The 20969-nt window shown below is 42.1% G+C and overlaps 1 protein-coding gene across 1 annotated transcript in view; it reads right to left on the minus strand.

Moving 5' to 3' along the window:
- The window catches only part of LOC129354414 (TRAF2 and NCK-interacting protein kinase-like), a 47602-nt gene extending 28644 nt beyond the window's left edge, over nt 1-18958 (minus strand). Inside the window, 8 exon segments of the mRNA XM_055023887.1 lie at nt 348-478; nt 559-649; nt 755-865; nt 938-1063; nt 1163-1219; nt 11609-11616; nt 13189-13246; nt 18526-18958. Coding sequence (XP_054879862.1) covers nt 348-478; nt 559-649; nt 755-865; nt 938-1063; nt 1163-1219; nt 11609-11616; nt 13189-13246; nt 18526-18633 — 690 coding nt within the window. The 5' untranslated portion in view covers nt 18634-18958.
- Between the last annotated feature and the right edge of the window lie 2011 nt (nt 18959-20969).

Below are 20969 nucleotides of genomic sequence, written 5' to 3' on the forward strand. Positions count from 1 at the left end.
TTAGATCCAGATGTTAGACCCAGATATTAGACCCAGATATCAGATCCAGATGTTAGATCCAAATGTTGGATCCAGATGTTGGATCCAAATGTTGGATCCAGATGTTGGATCCAAATGTTGGATCCAGATATTAGATCCAGATGTTAGATCCAAATGTTGGATCCAGATGTTGGATCCAGATGTTGGATCCAGATGTTAGATCCGGATATTAGATCCAGATGTTGGATCCAAATGTTGGATCCAGATGTTAGATCCGGATATTAGATCCAGATGTTGGATCCAGATATTAGATCCAGATGTTAGATCCAGATGTTGGATCCAGACCTCACGCGCCAACAAACGCCTACCTTGAAGTCGTAGGTGGCGTCCGGGTTCTCATCGCAGGCGATGACCTCCGGTGCCATCCAGTACGGCGTCCCGATGAACGTGTTCCTTCGCCCCACCGTCCGGTCCAGCTGGGCGCTCACACCAAAGTCCACTGTGGAAACACAGAGAGTCCTGAAGGAGGCGCAGACCAGGGCCGCCGTCCCACCCTGCAGCCGTGGTTCAGCTTCTCACCCAGCTTAACCTCTGCGTTTTCCGTCAGCAGCACGTTCTGCCCCTTTATGTCTCTGTGGATGACTTTGTGCTGGTGGAGGTGGGTTAATCCCTGGAGAAAGATGCAGAGTAAACGCCGTTATTCTTTGCTGACAGCTACAGAAAACCTGGCGCTGCTCAGGGAACCAGGTTAGGGTTCCTGGAGTTTCTGTTTCACCCTGAGGATCTCTCTGCAGATGTAGGCGATCCACTCCTCCTTCAGGGAGTTCCCTTTGGTGTTCTTGATCAGGTCCGTCACCGATCCGGCGCCACAGAACTCCATCACCAGCTGCCAGGGCAACGAAAACAGCTCACACACTGCAGACCAAATCTAAAACAGTCCGTAACATTTAACTCCTACCCAGAGCTGGTCGTCCATTCCTGGAGGGTTCTTCTTGATGAAGGCGCCATAATATGTCGCAATGTTCCTGTGGTGACTGTACTTCTTCAGCATGTTAATCTCAGCTTTAATCTCCTCTTCCTCATCCTGGAGAATGAAAACAAGCACATGGAGAGATTCAGTTCAAGCGTTTTTAAAGCTCTAACTTGTCCAGAGCGCTGAGCATGCTGGGCGTGTGACACGTACTCCGGTGACGTCCATGACCTTGATGGCAGCGAGCTGGCCCGTTTTGACATGGCGACCCTGAAATAAACACAGACAGAGGATGAAAACGGGGACAAAGTTAATTAAACATTCAGTTTTTTTAAATATTTTTGCACACATGAAAGCAGGAAGCGAGTACATGAGGTTGATTCACAGCGCTAAGACCCGCCTCTTGACTGATTGGATGGTTTTGGTTGATTTTTCTAGACAACAATAAAAACTCACTGAGGAGGTTCAGGAGATCTCATAACAAATTGTTACAAAATGATGGCAGTTTGATCAAATATGTATAAATAATTTGGTTTAAAAAAGTTTGATTCTGCAGCTTCAACAAATAAATATCACTCTTATTCTGATTTCTTTGTCAGGGATGGATCAATATCTGCCATGACTCAGATAAAAAACAGAAATTACAGTTTATACTATTGAAGTCATTATGTTCCTGATTTTATAAATCTTTTTATCACATTTCCTGTGTTTTCAGTTGAGTTCTGTTTAATTGATTTCGTCGTCAGGTTCTCTGCCTTTGTGCCGCCAGAGCTCTGAATCATCGCCCACATCTCTCCTGCTGCTGTTGGACAAACAGCCGAACCAACCGGAGCGGCGCAGGCTGGACCAGGAGCCGCCAGAGCCGCGAAAACACAGTAAACCGGGGATGACGGAGATCAGCTGTGCAGCTTTCCTCAACCGTTTTAACATCAACGCGTCACTTTCCACACAAAGCCCGAAAACAGAAAAACATCTTAACTCACTGCTAATGAGGCAATAAATTCACTTTCTCAATTCTGTCTGACATTTTGAAAACCAGCTGTGATAATTTGTGAAAATATTCCCAGGATGTTTATGTTGCTAACAGTTTAATCTTTATTCAAATGAAATAAACCTAATATTTGGTCAAATTCACGATGAAAACACAACAAATCTGAAGGAAGTAAAAAGTCAGAGGTGAAATGAAGAATCATGAGGCAGAAATGGAAATGTTATTGTCCATAACCCGGTTTTTTCTTTGAATGGAAAGGATCCCTGGTTCTTTCCGGGACAGAGCCATGGCTGAATGCCGCATTAACCTTCTGATATCTCTTTCCTTTTCCTGCCCATAGAAAGTACACCTGGCTTGGGGTTTCTGTATTCAGCCTCTTTGCATGTAAACATAAGTATTGATGCCACACTCTGTGTTCCTTTTGCTGTTTTATTCATAGAAAGTACTCCTCACTCAGTGTTTATGTATTTACTCGTAACTTTTCCTTGAAATCATTGCCAGAGATTTTGCTGCTGCTGGTTTTGTGTCATCTTTATGTTTTTTTCTCTAATTCTGTTTTTTTGTTTTTAGCTGCTGTGGTTTGCAGACTCGTTGCCGCTAACGCTAGCTCTTCATTTTCTTTCTGATGGAAAGTACACCTGCCTCAGTGCTTCTCTGTTTATCCATGTCTCATCTTTAGTCCAAGAAATCAACAGAGGCATTACTACTCTGGTTTTGATTGTGTTTTCTGTCCTATAGAAAGTACCTCTGGCTTGATGCTACAATGTTTAGTTGTCCCTTTCCTGAATTATTGACAGTCAGTCCTGTAATTGATTTTAATTCACATAGAAAGTAATCTTGGCCCAGTCCTTTTTTGAGAGGTAACTTGGTGAAACTTGTTTTTGTTGCTTCCTTTCTGCATCCGATTGGATTAACAGGAAGCAGTTGAATCAGTTTATCATCAGAAAGATGAAACGTTGAACCTGAGAGTGTAACGTGAGACAGGAACAGGAAACCGAAGGAAACAGGCGGCGGGAGCAGAAGAAGAGCCGCTCCGTCCTCTGAGGTGGTTTGGGTCCTGTCAGAAACATTCAGCGTCTGATGCAACGCTGAGTAACCGAGACGCCGTGTGAACGCTCAGCTGACCCTGTGTGTGAGGCATCACGGCCTCCTCACACACACACACACACACACACACACACACACACACACACGCACACACACGCACACACACACACACACACACACACACACACACACATGCACGCACGCACACACACACACACATACACACACACACACACACACCACACACACACACACACACACACACACACACACACGCACAAACACACACACACACACACGCCTCACGCCGCCATCACTGTGCCTCCTTCGAAGCCTCCCCATTGGCTGGCCCGGCTGCCTGGCCTGTTGCTGTGGTTACTGTGAGGAAACGGCGAAGTGAATGAGTTTCCACTTTCCAGTCCTCAGCAGCTGCGCTGATTCTGACTCCAGAGTCAGCGGGAGGAAGCTGAGGGTTATCGCTGCTCTCCTGTCTTTAAAAAGAGAACCGGTGATGAACAGGCAGCCCGGTCCGGGAACAAACGGGCCTACAGAACCAGAACCAGAATCACAGCCCAGAACTAAACAACTGAAACGAAACGGCAGGGAGCTGATGCATCTAACATGACGACTATTAATCCAGTCCGGCTGCCTAGTCAAAGTCCGGTTCGGTTTGAACGCTAATCAGAATCTGGTCCGTCTCCAAACCTCGGTCCGGTTCGGTTTGAATGTGAACGCCAAGCGGACCAGAGAGCGCTCCGAAAGCAGGAAGTGGACAAAACCGCAGGGCATTCTGGGTAAATCCAACCAAAGCTAACATGTTAGCCTAGCGCTAGCAGCAGAAATGACTCCTGGTCTTCAGCCAAAGACTAAAGAGAAATCACTGAACTCTGACGCCGCCATCTTGTTTCCATCTGGTGAAACAGGAAGTTGCTCTCAGTGTCTTCAGAGGTTTTAGTGTCGTTTCCTGCAGTGGTTGTTGGTGCAGCGCCCCCACAGGCCAGGAGGGAACGGCTGCTCTAAGCGTTTATCTTGCTCCTCTTTATCATTTTGAGTATTTTTTCTTTAATTTCAAGCAAACTGCACTAGACACTTGAGAAAATACTTGTAAGATGTTGTGTTTTTGCAGTGCAACCCAAACAACCACAAGAATTGAACTAAAAGTGAAAACACTTTAGATACAACGAGTCACATCTTCAGGTTAGGAGCCGTTTTGTCTCAGGGATTCATTGACTTGAGCTAAAAAGCAAAATATTTTCAAAAAGGTGAAGATATGGGGAGAAATAAGAGGAAAAAACTGGAAAAGTTTGGAAAATTATTGATCTGGATCACAGTTAATAGATTAAATGGAAAATAACTTTTTATGTAAATGTTTCTATGCAATAACTACATTCAGAGATGCTGATTATTTATTGATTAACCAATTAATAACTAGATGCAAAAGGTGATTAATAGGAGGTTTTACTCAAGAAGTTCTGAGTAAAACATATTTCCAGACAAAGAAGTTTTTATTTGATCTTAAATGGAAACTTTAGATTTTCTGCAGTTTTGGTTTAATTATTGCTGAGTTTGTTTCAGTAAATTACCTTTTGTCAGTTTTTATCCTCCAGTTAATTATTTGATGAGTAAATTAGTTGAAGATTATTTGAATAATCGATTCATCATAATAAATCAGATTAACTGTTAATTGTGCGATTTATTGTGTTTGAAAGAGAAAACTGATTAAACCCTGAAGCACCTGGGCGGGTTGTGGATTTGGGAGGGATTTTCTCACCCAGATGGGTGTGTGAAGCGACTCCTCGGGCCGCAGGTTAAGTGTGAGAAGCGAGGCTGTGACTGCAGGACAAATGGCAGCGATCCGCCGCGATGAAGCAATAAAAGGAGCGGCAGATAACAGCGGCCAGATGAGAGGAAGAGATGATATCTCAGAGAGCCTCTTTGTTTTGCTATCGCTTTTCCCCTGACACACCGAACGGCCAGACCATCTCCCAGAGGCGACGCTCAGCTCCCAGCGCGCTTGTGTGTGCGTGTGTGTGTGTGTGTGTGTGTGTGTGTGTGTGTGCGTGTGTGTGTGTGTGTGTGTGTGGAGATTAAAGCAAAGGAGAGAAGAGTGACTGTATGCATGCAGCGAGGGGGCGATAAAGATAGAGCCGGGTGAGAACGGGGGGAGGTGGATGGTTCTGCTGCCGCCTGAGGCATAAAAACACACCTCAGGTCCCGGATCCAGGCGTGCCGCGCATTCCTGACCCAGACACAAGCCCGGACAGATGGAGGCGGATCGGAGCAACACCAGCCGGGTTCAGCTTCACGACAAGGAAAAGACATCAGAGAAAACCAACCCGTACACTCTACATTAAAATATATTGGTAGTGATATTGTACTTGTCAAAATCAGGCGCTGCAGTGCAGTGCCTCGCCTCAGGGGGCGCTGTGTCACACAAGGTGAATGAAGCTGCTTGTTGCTGTTCTCTTACAGACGTTTGCAGCGTGACATCATGTGCAGAAGGTCCCACAGAAACTGACTGTTAGCTGCTAAAAGCTCAAATGTACGGATGACATTTAAAATAAAAAGGGACTAATAAGATCATTACATCTACTACATAATAATATTAGGAAATAGTTTTTTTAGAAAAGGCCATTTCAATCTGAAAAGACAGTGGTCAGCCAAAGTAAACATTTAAATTTTATTAAATATTATTTTTGTGTTATTGCTGAATTGCATTGGATTGATTAAAGCATAATTAAAAGCCTCGACATGTGACTCGTAAATTGGATTTTGGATTTGTAGATTGAATGTTGGGTCAGTCATGAACGTCTCTGCGTGTCGCTGCTTCAGTCCGGCGGAGCGATCCGCCTGGAAACGGAGCGGCTCGTCTAAAAACACCAAACTGGCATTTCAGAAAGTTCAGCCGAGAATAGCAACAGAAAGGCGTCGCCGTCAGCAGCCTGTTGTCGCTTTGAGAAACTGGAAAAGATGCGTGCTCATCAGAATATCATTGGAGCTTCACACTGCAGAGCGGCTTTAAAAATACATTTCTGCTGCTTTAATAAGATCTGGCAGAGGAACAGCTTCCCTGTCCAGGTGAAACGTTTTGCATGACGTTCGCCTGGGAACAAAGATCAGCCTGTGATTAATGTCCTGCATTTCTGGGTTTGTCTCCAAACAGCAGCTCCCCGGTTCAGGCCTGGAGCAACATTTGCATGTTTTTACCTTTCAAATATCAGGAAGGTTTGGATCATTTCTATAATAAGGAGGAAAGTTTAGCGGTTAAAAACTAACAGGCCTTTTAGGTTTTTCCAGGGGATCGATTCAGATTGCTGTCGTCACTCACTGCATTTCCATTTACCTTTAAATTTCACAATTTGACAATTTTAGAATAAATTTGCTCATTAGAAACGTCAATTTTGAAAAAACTATAGTTTTTCAAAAAAAGTTTTGGTTCTAGGCTGAGGTGGGTTTATGTTTCCAACTGCATTGGAAACATTTCTCTCATCACGCGAGTCACATGATCAGCAACAGGAAGTTACTACTGGCAAAAACCACAAAGAATACGACAGGAAGTAGACAGAGGACGATGGCGTGTTTTTAACGACTCATCACATGAATAAACTTAATTTCAACTGCATTTGTTATTTAGTAGAAATCCTAGAATTGCAAAACAAAAAATTCTCCTACATTATCACTGACAAGTTTTGCTCATATTTGTAAGAGAAACGAAGCTGCGACTTCCCAGGTAAATACAGTTATGTAACTCAGATGTAGATCTAACAGGCTGGAGCCAGAAAAGTCAAAAGTTAAATGCTTCAGGGTTGACCCCAGCCCTGCCCAAAACAATGTTTTAATATGAGACAAAGACATCCTGAATAAATCCAAAACCCAGTTTGTAAATGATGATTCAGGAAAATTATAATTTCTCCCTGCATTACATTATGAAGGAACTGCAATAAAATAAAGTTTTTGGACGGGTGAGTTAAATTTTATGAGTCACACCCAGACATGATACTGTTAGAAATTACTAAAACAGAACCTGTCTGACAACATGAAGGAGGCTGACAGGCTAATCGGTGAAAGTTCATAAATCACAAATTAGGTTTTAAACATTCTGGGTTAGCCCAGGCTGCTAGCCTCTCCAAAGCTAACGTAAATAGTTTAGCTAAATGCTGGGAGGATGGATGAAACAAACCATGTAGTTTTATCTATTAAACTGTTATAAATGTCTTCATGCTGTCCGATTTAAGAAGAGAATAGAATATGTGTTATTTTCTCACAGAGGAGACATTCAGGTGAACCAGCAGCAAATCTAAAACCTTCCCAGTTAAAATAAAAACCTAAACCAGTATCAAGTTGGAGCAGGAAATCAGCAGGAAACTTCTGCTGAAGAGTCCAGAACTTTGTTTGTACTTGTGTCTGCAAGGGAATGATTAATGAGTCTTTGAAATACAGGCAGTGATTTAAAAATACTTCACAGATGAATCACACTCTGCTTTCTGTAGTCGGTTTTATTTTTCTGAGTTTGCATCAGATTGTTTCAGTCCAGGTACCATAAAGTCCCAGCAGTCTGCCTGAACTCACCTCTCTGAGGCGGATTCCCTGACAGTCTCTCGGGTTCTGGTTGTATCATTTGTCTAAAGCAGAAACTTTCAGTGCGACACGACTCAAACAGCTTTTAACAGTTTCTCCAGGCGGAAGCTAATAATGTTGTGATCGTTCACAGAAACTTAATCCCAACTGTTGTGTGAACCTGTCGTCTCCGGAAGGTCCAGAAATTAATAAAACATCCAGAAATCGGCCCAAAGCGGAAGGACGCAAAGCGGAAGGACGCAAAGCGGCCGTCATCTCAGTTTATCTGCACAACTCAAACCTGCACAAAAACAAAACATCTATCAGTTTCTGGTGAGGGATTTCTGTTTCTGCAGCGAGACGCTGAAGGTCAGATGATCCGTCAGCCTTTGAGTTACAGGCAGCTTTAAAGGGAAGCTGTTTTACTACGAATCTATTCTTAGAAGAGGAAATAGATCATCTTCAGATGGTTCAAAGCGCTTGAGAAATGATGTTAATTGGACCGAATCGAGCAGACAGGAGTCCTTTCTGCTGCTGAGGATTCTCCAACAATGTCACCATGACGAGTCAGAAGCAACAAATTCAACAAGAGTAACCGGCAGCTGACGTCAGGAACTACAGGAACTACTCGTTTCAAAGAAGAGGGGATACGATGCATTTCTCTGGTTTCTTTCAATCAAACACTTTTTACTAAACTATCATTTTAAAATCTACTGATTCAGAAAAATAATCAGTCTGATGTGGATGTCATTTTGAGATCGGTTTCTAAACGTGTTTTCACGCCTGATAGTACGATAGATTTGGTTCGACTGATGGGTAACCTGTTCCCTCCCTGGCCTGTGGAGGCGCTGCACTAAAAGCCACTGAAAGAAATGACATAAAAAACCTCTGAAGACAGTGAGGGGAACTTCCTTCCTCACCAAATGGAAACAAAAATGAGGAGGCGTCAGATTTTAGTGTTGGAGGATTTCTCTTTTGACTAGGAGCCATTTCTCCTGCTAGCGCGCGGCTAGCAGGTTTGTTTTGGTTGCATTTACCCAGAATGCCCTGCACTGTCATCCACTTCCTGCTTTTGGAGCGGCTCAAAAAGAGTTAAGGGCTCAAAATAAAATGTTTAGGTTTTACTTTGGGGAAGTAATTTGTTCTGTCTTCTCTTTTTCTTCCGCCTCTCAACGTCATAAAAGACAAAAATGAAACTTTTTCTCTCTCCCTCTGTGTGTCATGCTTCACTTCTTCATCTCAGATTTTTATCAGCATGTTTTGGATAGTTTAGTTTTTGTATTGTCTGAACCTAGTTTGCTATCTTGTTGATTTTACTCTCCCGGTTTTGGGTTTCGCTGCCCACACACACCTGGTGTAGTTTCTAATTTCAACATCTGCATTCCTTGGATTGTTATTTCTGTGTATCCTGCAGTTCGCCTCCAGTCAGGACCGGCTTCTTTTTTAAGCTTCTGGTTTCACTGTTTCATATGGAAGCAGATTCGCCATTTAATAACATCCATCTCAGTTTTACTGTTAAATTATTAAACAGCATATTATCTTCCTCACTAAATCCAAAGGATGAACCACAGCTGACTTTCTGATGCTGTAATGAAGCTTTTAAATGAAGCTTGTTTGACCAGAGTAGAGAAGAAAACAGCCTTGACCCAGAAAGCAGTGATCTCTGTTGCAAACATTGTTGCACTCGGTTTCATTTGATGCCATCCTGGACAAACAGGCGAGTGCAACGAGGCGACATGTAACATTTTAGAGATAACGTTCTCACACGGAGCCCGGGACGTTTGGTCCTAATCTCACATTTCGAACGCTGCTGACACAAACCAACATAAAACCTTTTCCTTTGGTGCTTTGATGGAGCTGATTACCTACATGTCATGAAATAAGAGTCTACTGGAGTTGCTAGATAACAGGGTGACGTTGCATTCCAGACGGTTTATGAAAGGCTCATTTTTCCAAACACCAAAAACAAAAACCAGCAGCATGAGTTCGTTTTAAATGACTGGGATGTTTTCAGAATCACTAGAAAACCAAACGAAAGTGTGGAAATGTATAAAACTCTGAATTTCAAATGAAGATGAAAGATTACAGTTAGATTGAAATATCTACAGGAAAATCCTAGTTTAACTATGTTTGTAAGATTATGTCTAGAAAAACCCAAAGTGGAGCCAAAATGTGATTTATGTAACAATTTCCACCTTAAATAATTTTGGTTAACAGAAAAAAATGTTTTGTGCACATTATATATATTAAATAATTTAGCAATTGCAATTTCAAGGCAGAAAAATGATAAAGCAATAATCAAACAATGATCAAAAATCTGCAGATACCAAGGAGACCATAAGATAAAAAGGATAGAAATACCAAGTAGATTTAATTTAAAAGGTAAATATGTTGTAGCTGATCAAACGCAGGTTGTAGAAACATGATTGGCTCCTGTAATTAATTAAGTGGAGAGCTGGTCACGACATGATCAGAGGTTAAAACACGTCACACGCCAATTCCTCACAATGTTCACGGCGTGATTTCCTCCAAAATGCCCGTTTGTTCCTGTTTGCTTTGGTTTCAGGAGGAACCCGACACTAATTTGTTGGTTCCTTCTTCGTCCAGTGAGATCACCCTGCAAATTGCAGGCTGCATGAAAGAGTCACATATTGTGATATTTTCAGGAAGTAGAATCACTAAGATCCCTCTCTCTGCGAACAAAGGCCGCGGCGTCGCAACATCCCGACATTTGTCTCCAAATTAAAGCCTTTCAGGGGAATCTGAAGGAGAGAAGAGCTCTTCTGAAACTGCAGGGCGGTCACACATGAAAGGTTGCTCTTTGCTTTAGTTCACAGCAATTAAGAACAAGGGATTTATCAGCAAATCCATCAGATTCATGAGAAAAGGCAACACTTCCTCTTCATGCTGCGTAACGTCCCGCCGATGGAGATCAGCTCAGGAAACGAGAAGAAGCTGCAGCCACCAAGGAAACCTCAGCGGTTACAGGCCAGGATTTTAACATCCTGATGTCGGAAACCTTGTTGACGCGCTGATGGGAAATCCAGAGCTGGATTCCTGGAAGGCGACGCTCCTGAAGGCCTGATGGCCCCGAACTCTCAGCTCAACTGGAGACCAAAACTGAAACATTGGTTCAAATTTCAGCAGCTGATCGTTAACATAATGAGGGTTAAACCTGATATCTTTGTTTTACAGAAAAACAACTGATTCATTTTATTTGTTGTTTTTGTTCTTTTGTTGATTTATGTTGTATATTTTAAATGTCTCCCAGTTTCAGAGTTAAATTTTAAAGTTTATTTATATTTGAGAAAGTGTTCTTGCATCAATTTATCATTTTATTACTTGAAAATGATCTGAAAACAACAATATTATGATTAATCATAATAACCTCTGGAATAATTTGACATCCTGTCTGTTATCATGTCAGGTCAAACTGTGACGAGATTCATACATCGACCCGAGGAAGGAAGGAGAAAGAAAGAAATCCATTCACATCAGTTCAAAAAGCTATAAAAGATTCATAACCTTAAAAAGGATTGCATCTTTAATTTTAGTATGTTCTAGAATGATTTAGTTCCAGTTAGTTTTTTGTTATTTTGTCAGCTTCAGTAACTTTGGTCATGTTTCCGGCTGAGTGAGCGTAGCTGTTGTTGTTCAGCCTTCCTGTTATCTGCTAAAGTGCCGCTCTCTCCCGAATGAGCTGCAGACATGTCAGAAAATGTTTGCCAGAAATAAAGTGTGTTTTAAATAATCCTCACACCTCACTGATCCTGAAAGCAACTAAGTTTGAGTTTCCTTCTGTCGGTAAGAACTTCCACAACGAAGAGTGTTGCTAGCTCGACCTAGTGCGGCTAAATGCGGTGCGTTTACTTATCAAATGAAGGTCGGATTTTTCAGTTGAAAAGCTCAGGTGTATATTTCTGATATATTTTTATCTCTGAATGAACTGCAGGAGCATCTTCTTCAACCTGCTAGTTTTTACAGTGTAAACACAGACACTCTTCACAAGGAGCTGAAATAAAGGCGACATCCATCCTTTCTGCTCTCCGATCAATCAGACAGACTGAATAAACTGATTCCCTGCCTTATCCGATGCAGCACCACCCGAAGAGGAAAACCGAAACAACCGCAGTCAGCAGAAACCTGCGCAGCCGCTTCACTTCCACGCCTGAATTAACAGATTTTAACGCTTCCCTGCTCTGCAGGAGCAGCTTTGCAACATCAACCACACTTCTCTTCTTCTTTCTAAAACCACAGCGCTGTCAGCGTTCAAATAAAAACCGGGAGCCGAGGCGGGAACAGGCGGAACACCAGAAACCTGATCCGGTTTCTGAAAATCAGACTTTCAGCTTCTCTATTTGAGTTTTTTTCATGTGAGAAAAAAATTACATCAAAATGTCTTTGTCTCTTCAGATTCATTATAATTTCTGAAAAACAGAAGCCATGTTGTGAAGTTTCTAGGAAATAAAATTAGTTAATTTGGGATCATTACAGAGAATGCTAATTAATTCTCATTCATTTCTGGCCTGGAGAGTCGAACGGTGAAATCCAATCAGGGCTAAGATGATTTACAGCAGCGATGCATTATCACTCATTTGTCCAACTGAAAAGAAAAACATGTTTTTCTGGTCCTGAGGATGGATTTTTAGAAAACTTCAAGTGACAACAGCAGCGTTCAAATCAACACTTTCAGAGGAAAACCTCTACAAGTTAAATAAAAAGGTTGGATGGTTTTCAAAATAAAACAGGAAACATGAAGTTGGTGCAACTGTCTGAATATTGAACAGTTAATTTATGCTTCCAAAGCAGAAACTGCATATATACGTTGATTGTTTTTCTGAAATCAGGAGATTCTGACCCAGAAAACGACGAGTCCGACTGCAGGGTGGCTCCAGCTTTTCACAGCCGTTCTCCGTTCATGTGTTCGTTATTTTTATGAGCTCACACAGTTTGTGTTAATTTTGCCCCATCAATCATTTTCTGCAGAGGAGGTGTCAACTTGTAGAAATGTCAGATCGATTCGTCGCATCCAGCAGACGTGTTAATCGCTTTCAAGGTAAAACAATCCACAAAAATAAACCGGCAGGTTATCTGCTGTCCAGCCTCTCACAGGAAGTCAATAATAACCTGAATTTCTTTGTGAGAATAAGATTTTTTGATGTGAAGTCATAATAAAGAGGAGGAAACAGAAACAGCCTGAGCAGATCGACCGTCAGAATATATTAAATCAGGAAAAATGCATTTTAACCTCAAACATTTCATTTTGATTTTTATTTAATTCATGCAGGAATAAATATGAGTTGTTCATGTAAAAGGAGCAGAAAAATCCCACTTCCAGAAATTTCGCTCAAGTAAGAATAGAAATATTTTATAGTGAAATTAAAAAGTAAGTTTTTCAAAAAAGTTACTCAAGTAAATGTAACAAGTTACAAACCCAACTCTGAATATGGAGCAATCAGTGAGTAACAAGAATATAAAACCTTTTTGTTCCGTGATTCCTTCACATTAAAAAATGTAGATAAATGTAAACCGCAGCAAGGAGACAAAATGCGTTAGTTTTAATGAGCAGATATCAGCTGCAGTGAGTTCTGCAGGGTGAACAGTAAGCTGAGTTTCCAGGTTTTGCAAGTCTTACCTTGTAGACCTGCCCCATAGGTGCCGTTTCCAACCAGTTCGACCAGCTCAAAGATCCCAGCCGGGTCCTGAAACAGAGACGAAGAGCTGAGCGACAGCTGAACGGATTTAAAACGCAGCTGACCTTCACACACAAACACGCCGTTATTAAAGCGCCGCTGCAGACCCAAGTATTCACTTTAAAATCCTTCCTGTCAGCACAACGAGTCCTGCAGGAGGGAAACTCTGCAGCACGTTCTCAGGCACTAATCCTCTCAAAATGAACTTTCTACATCGTTTGTAAAACATGTTTCATGAAGAAGAGACTAATAAACGTCTGAATGAAGTCAGATAAATGTTTTCTACAGGTGACTACATTTAAATGACTGGAAAAGCTTAATTTAAATACAGGTAAAGTTTTGAGTCAGATATTAGTTACTTTATTTCAGCCATCTTGTATCAGAAGTTCAATCAGTTTATCAATCGGTGAGAATCAACCGTCTTCTCTTTGTGTTGTGAAATAAACAGCATTCAAAAGTATCTAAAGCAAAAACTGAACTAATAATTCACTTTAATCTTCTTGAGCTTGATGAAATGTTTTTATAACGTCTTCTGAATCATTTTGTTCAGGAATCAAAGGTTTGTGATCTGAGCTGAAGTTTGTTTTTACGCTGATAAATAATCAGCTACATGAACTTCCTTCATTTTATCTCATCATAAAAACACATTAATCTGTTGAATCTGATTATCTACCACAGTTTAAGCTAGCTGTTAGCCTCGGCTAAAGCTAACAGTTCTTTATTTCCTCTTCGTTAAATTAGAAACATACATTTCCCTTTAAATTTTTATGAATTTCCACCAGGCTTCTTTAAAACAACTGTAGATTTAGAATTTAAATATTTAATAATAGAATTTATTTTAATTTAAAAGAGAAGTAGCTACCTAGCTGAGCTAAGCTAAATAGCAATAGCTAGATGCTAAAGCTAGTTTTCAGTTGCAGCTTCAAGGACAGAAAGTTGGTGTTAAAAAGCCGTAAGACTGAAACACATCCAGGTAGCTAATTTAACTAAAGGCTAAATTAATTCATTATTAAAACATGACTGTTTAATATTTTTTTAGCTTTTAACTTCAGTTATTTTAGCAAGATAAGTATTAAATTTTCTCCACCAAAGGTAAAACAAATAGCTAAAAAGAATGGTTCTTTGTAAACATGTCTTATACAGCTCAGGCAAAAAAAAAAAAATATCTCAGGTAAAAAAATATCTCAGGTAAAAAAATATCTCAGGTAAACTGGCACAGAGGAGCTTAATCTTATTTCCAGGTTAATTAAAACCATAAAATACTCCAAACACAGATCTTAACGTGTGAGTGTGTGTGTGTGTGTGTGTGTGTGTGTGTGTGTGTGTGTGTGTGTGTGTGTGTGTGGGTGTGTGTGTGTGTGTGTGTGTGCCAACAGTAGCCCACCGGAGAGCGTTGGGACTATTACAGTGCATCCTCCTGAAAAGGATTAGCTTAAAAAGCCACGTTCGTTTCCACTCAAGGTCAAAGTCAAGCACATGAAATCCTGGAGGACAGAGCGTCACGTGCACGCGCTTCCACGTGCGCGCGCCTCCACATGCACATGTTAACCTGTTACACTGTAAGGCCACACAGAAGAAAATACAACACTGAGATCCGTCACAGCTGAGATTTCCACGCTGACATGTTTGTTTTGATCGAACACAGAGAAATCCCGTTGAGTCTGAATCCAGTTATCTGTGGCGGCTAACGGTTTCATGGTGTCGATTACATCATCATTGTTTCTGCTTATTGACTCAGACGTAAACCATCAGATCACAGGAAGATTACAGGTTAACTCCCAACACAGGACGGGAGGATTCAGCTGTAAGCTGCTGCTGTTTGCATAAAGCAAAGAACAAACAAAAAGGCAAAATAATACAAAAATAATGTGCAAAATGAAGAAAACAGTCCAATAGAAACAGAACAAAACCAAAAAAAGAGACACTATGAGGCTGAAACATGAGAATCAGGACATGAGAATAAAGAGCTGAAATAATTAAATGAAAGTGCATTGTAGCTGTAAACTCAAACCAAATATGACTAAAAACTGATCCAATACAACAAAACATTTCCAAGAAATAATCCATGTCTGTAAGAAAATTACAATCAACCTCAACAGAACAAAAACGACAAGAAGGATTTCTCAAAACTGAGTTTCTACCAGTAAAACCAATGAGATGAAAATAATCACAATGATCTGAAGACCAGAAAGAACAAATCACAAAACAGACGCAACAAAAGCAAACGGAGAGACAGTTAAGAGAAGAAAGCGAGACACAATCTGGCTGTAAAAACAAGATGGAAAACAACCAGAGGGAGACACAAAGTGGACGCAGTGCGACAAACAATCACAGACGATCACAAAATGACAAAAAAGAACAAAAACGTGAAACAAGCACAGCTGGTCAGAAAAAAACCCTAAAGAGACAAAAATAATGTCAAAAAGAAGCAAAAACAAAAAAAACACAAGGAGAAAAAGAAAAGAAGATTAAATGAAATCTCTTTTACAAACTGACACCAACACATCAGCAGTTTGAAAAACATTCCTGAGTTTAACAGTCTGAGGCGAGTCAACCCAAAATCAGCTAACTGCTGCTAAAGCTAGCTGCTAAAATACTTTGTATGTTCTTCATTAGCATGAAAAATGAACAAATGTTTCTTCTAAATGCCTGAAATGTCATCAAATGCATAGAAAACAAAACTAGAAACATGAACATTTATCTGAATCTGAAACTGCTGAATAGCTAACTAGCCTAGCTCAATAAACTAGCCATGTTGCTAGCAGATTAAGCTAGATTTAAATCACACAGTTGATTTCCTGAAACTTTTCTAAATCTTCTAGCATTCTGGTAAATATTTTATGCATTTCAGATGCTTACTCTTAAAATGACAGTTTTGTTAGGAGGCACAACCGTTTGACGTGTCCTTCTCTTCAGGACTCGGTTTGCAGAAACCGAGTCACAGCCAGATGAGTGAGTAGGTCAGATAAATAACCTCCATCTCCACTGTTTCTCTACAGCAGCAGGTGTGCAGTGACTGTTCAGTCTTTCTGAAAACTAAACAGTTTCATGCTCAGAAAATCATCAACTGAGCTGATTTTATCAGCAAAGCACAAAGAATGAAGCTTGCACAACTTATAAAAATGTTTTCATTAAAACACACAAATTCACTCGATTTTATGTTTCAGAGCAAGAGAAAGTAGAACAAAAAGGGAAAGTAAGCATTTAAAAAAATAAAATCTGAAAAATAGTGCATAGCTAAAAGATAAATTTTAGCTATGCACTCACTTGTGGTTTTCCACATGTATTTTAGGCAATGCATGTAGAAAAGTGTGTTTGGGTTTGATGACATCTACACACCCGGAACACACAACCCCCACAGTGACACACGGTGGAGGCAGCATCATGCCGTGGGGATGATTTTCTTCAGAAAGGACAACAAACCCAGAACATACAAGGAAGCCAGGTTTAGGAATCACAACTGCAGATTCCTAAAATACACAAATACTGAAGACTCCCTCTAAAAACGTTCATAAATGTTTATGCTAATAGTTCACCTGATATTTTACTAATACCTAGTCTTCCTTATCTACAACTTGCAGAACAACCAATTAGCACCAAGGAACATTAAATGATTAGCATTCTGTCCAGGTGCTTCAGGTCTAAAGTTGCATTTTTTTTATATATTTTAAAAATCTGTGAATTTTCAGTGAACAGTTCGAACTTACAGGCTGAGTCCAGTACAACCAGGTCGTTATTCGGCGTATGGATGGTTTCAGTGGAAAACCTCCAGCGAAAACTGCCTCCAGCGAAAACTGCGCATGCGCAGAACCGCCGGTGGGAGTTTTTTTTCCCCTAAGCACCGCGGACAAAAACAACGTCCGGTAGCTTTATGCTAAATGTTTTCTTCCACCTGTTCGGTTTAACACAACTGCTGACACTAAATATCTGTGCGACATGAGCTTTTCTTGATAAACTGGAGACGCTCTGGTTTGTGTTTGAGATGCTAGCTAACGATCTGAAGGCTACAGGGTGAAACCACAGCGCCATCTGGCGCCCTGGCGTGAAAACGACACCAGATTAATGTCTGACCGGGAAATTTTAGTCCGATCAATATCCAGAATAAGTGCAGATTCCAGACAGTGGTCTTTACGGTTGTATTTCCTGATGGTTTGTCACAGTGAACTGTGCTGCGTCCTCAGGATGGCGCTGTAAGGCTCGTCCAAATGATTCAGCGGTGATATAACAGAAACCCAGACAGCTATTTATACCCTATCAGAGGTTCTGATGGGCCGGACCACGAACACTACACCGGGGCTGGGAGAGGGGATGCAGAAACAGGAAGTGACCTAATTTCTGCTCTGAAGCACTGAGGGAGACAGAGCTGGTTCTGGTCCTGGTTCTGCAGAACCTCTTCCTCAGTGTTTCCTCACATCTTTCTGCCTTCATCACCTCCTCCTCTTCCTCCTCCTGCTGCTGCTGCTGCTTCCTGCAGGTGTGTGTGCTGCAGACACACACCGACACGCAGACCCACCCCGCCGCTCATGTCCAGACCTGACGGCGGCTCTGCAGGTACCGCCGAGTTGCGTAAGCAGCTGGAAGCAGAAACAGGCGGGGGCCGCGCGGATATAACCCTCCGCTCCATGAAACGCTTCATCCAGCCATCATGGCTGACCTGTGAAATAATCTCAGTTTTTTTTCTTTATAACGCGTGCACGCGCACACGCTCACATTCCGGCACTGCACTTCCTATCAGCAGCTGTGATGCAAAGCTGCTGTCGCCACATCACGAAATGGCGGAACTCGCTGCTGTTGCGGTTATCGTCGCTGCTATTCCGCCGCGTGCGTGAGCGCGTGCGTGCGTGAGTCTGTGAGAGAGGAGAGGAAGTGCGCGTGCGTGCATTTGATGTCTTTGTGCAAAGTGTCAGTGAGGAGCTTAACATCTGCCCCACATAGTGCAGACAAGAGCGGCTCTGCGCGCGCGCGCCAGCGGCAGCTCTGGGCCTCATTACATCACGTCCCAATTGTTGAGCAGAAAACACCAAAACAGAGAAACCACCGATACATCTGATCACCGACCTGATCTCCTCAATCAGCGTCCCCACGCGCGCGCGCATCTACACAAGTGTGGGATTGGCGCACGCGCGTGCACGCTGAAAGCGCCTTTGGAGACACATCCACTGTGATGCTGGAGAGGATGGAGAGCTGGAGGAGGAGGAGGGAAGAGGAGGGGGGACAGGTGTTGCACATGCACGCGCTCACACAGAAAAAGGACACGCACGCGCACACGCACAGAGCGAGACATTTACCCGTAGTGCAGACAGGTCTATCTCATCCAGACTCCGCGCCGGGGAGTCGCTCGCCATGGTTCCGTCGGTAGAAGCGCGACTCAAGATGGAAGCTTCCTCAACGACCATCGACCGGGAAGTGATGAAGGCTCGCTCCTCTTCTCCTCTTCACCAGGCCGGAGCGCCGAACCCCCCACCCGCCCCCGACAGGAGCCCCGAAAAATCCCGCTGAAGGCGATGCCGACCGGAGGAAATATCCGGGAGGCGCGCAGCCCGCAGAGCCGAGAGGAAGAGGAGGAGGAAAAGGAGGAGGCGATGTGCGCGCAGCTCCAGGTGCTACATGCTGCTCGGACCGCCACAGCCCGTCCTACATGCCTTCATCCAGAACCGGGACCGCGGAGGACAGATGCGTACAGGAGCAGCGGCCGAGGCGCACTGAGGAGGCGGCGCGCTGGCCGGGAGTGGCCAGAGAGGAGGCTGCGCTTCACGGGGAGCCGCCCACCGCGACGCGCCGCACACACCTCCACGGAGCGCGGCGGGACCGGACCGAACCGCGCAGCCGCACCATCATTAGAAACCTCCAGCTAAAAGCGGCGCTTCATTCAGAGCCGCGCAGAAACAGGCTGGGGAGGGGGCACCGGCCCTTTAGAATGGGTTTTCTAACATTTAATATAATATAATATAATATAATATAATATAATATAATATAATATAATATAATATAATATAATAATATAATAATGGCATTTTGTAAAGTTTTACATGTAGACTATATTAGTAATAATATTATAAATAGTGAATAAGTTAATATCTAATTGCAGTTACATATTAGTGTGTAATATTATAACCATTAGCATTATAACAATAATCTACTGAGTTCGTCGCTTCAGACCAAATACCTGCAGAAAGGAGTCGTTGCCACGGCAACCTGTCGATTATGGTCTTTAAATCAATTATTAATTTTATTCTGCAAAGTCATCGGCAACATGTTGGAGCAACGCTGCTCCCATTTCTTCTTTTCTAGACTTTTGTTCCATTTTTTCTAGTTGCGGCGTTGAATGTTTGAACAGTTAATCCTCTGCTCTCACTTTTTACTTTTGGACAGGTAGGATTTGTAACCATGGCAACAACGTTTTATTTGTATGATGCCGAGGAGCTGATTAGCATCTCAAAAGCTAAACTAATATTCCAACATCCCTCTAACTGACCAGAGATTTAACTGGAGCAGAAAAAGCTAATGAGATGGATTAGCTGAACTGGCTAGTTGATGCTAGCAGTCTTCAGTCAGAGGCGTTTTCAGATATATTGGAAGCCTGACTGCTAGTGGAGATTCTTCCTGCCCACATTTCATCTCCCTTTGGGAAAATCAGGTGATTTTGAGCTGAACTGAGCTCCAGGTAACTGGTTTTATTAAAATAATATTAAATAACAGACTTTCATGTTGACAAGAAGCCATTGTTTCCACCAAGCTCAAGAGTTTATAGTAATAATAACTAAAGAAAAAGGAAATCAAAGGTCAGTTTTGACTCTGGCTAACAACCAGCCAGCAGAAAAACTCAGACATCCTGGAAGGGATTAGTTTCAGTTTTAGACAGACATCATGTTCAGGCAGGTAGAAGCAGCTTCCCGAACAAAACCAAACCACAGAACAGTCAGTGTTTCACCTGGAGATAAGACCGAGGGAGACACAACACCTGAACCTGCTGGAGTTCAGCCCTCAGTCACAGATCCATCATCTCCTCTCCGGTTGACCAACTGGCCTGCTGTCACCGCCGTCTATGTTCTACTGGCTCCACCTAGAGGCAGAGCTGAAAACTGCATCCTGGAGTGAATGAAGGAGCGAACAGAACAAGAGAAATAAACCATAAAAACTGGATTATGGTTTATAAACTGCTTATAAAAGACTTGTGCAACCACTGAAAAAAATATTTTAAAGTTTCTGGGAAAAAAGGCTGAAACGCCAGGAAACAATAGTGCAACAAAAATAATAAATATTTTTTTAAAAATGTGCTAACTTCAGAAAAATGCTGTTGCATCTTTAGGAGAAATTGCTGCAACCACAGAACAAATTGCTACAACTTGGGGAAATGCTGCATTTTCAGAAATACTGAAACTGCAAAATAAAAGCAAAACCCCAAAAACGTAAAAAATAGTTAAAACAAGTTTAAAACTTTACAAATTGGTTCCATAAAATAAAGTAATCCAGCCACTAGGTGGAGTCAAACGGCAGATCATTTGGAAATTTCATAGTTTTTTGATGTCCAGAAGAAAATGGAGTTTTACTTTGTCTTTTACGTTACAGAACAGTAGCAGAATCACGAATCCATTACCTATGCATGACTCCCCCTAGTGGTCTGGAGTACTTCTGTATTCTGTGAAGGAAGTTTGCAGGATTTCATATTTTTGATTTTGCGACTTGTGGCATTTCCTTCTGTTTTTATTTCCTCCATTTGCAGCATTTTTCT

The sequence above is a fragment of the Poeciliopsis prolifica genome, unplaced genomic scaffold (assembly GCF_027474105.1).
Source record: "Poeciliopsis prolifica strain line A6 unplaced genomic scaffold, Auburn_PproV2 SCAFFOLD109, whole genome shotgun sequence".
Lineage (NCBI taxonomy): Eukaryota > Metazoa > Chordata > Actinopteri > Cyprinodontiformes > Poeciliidae > Poeciliopsis > Poeciliopsis prolifica.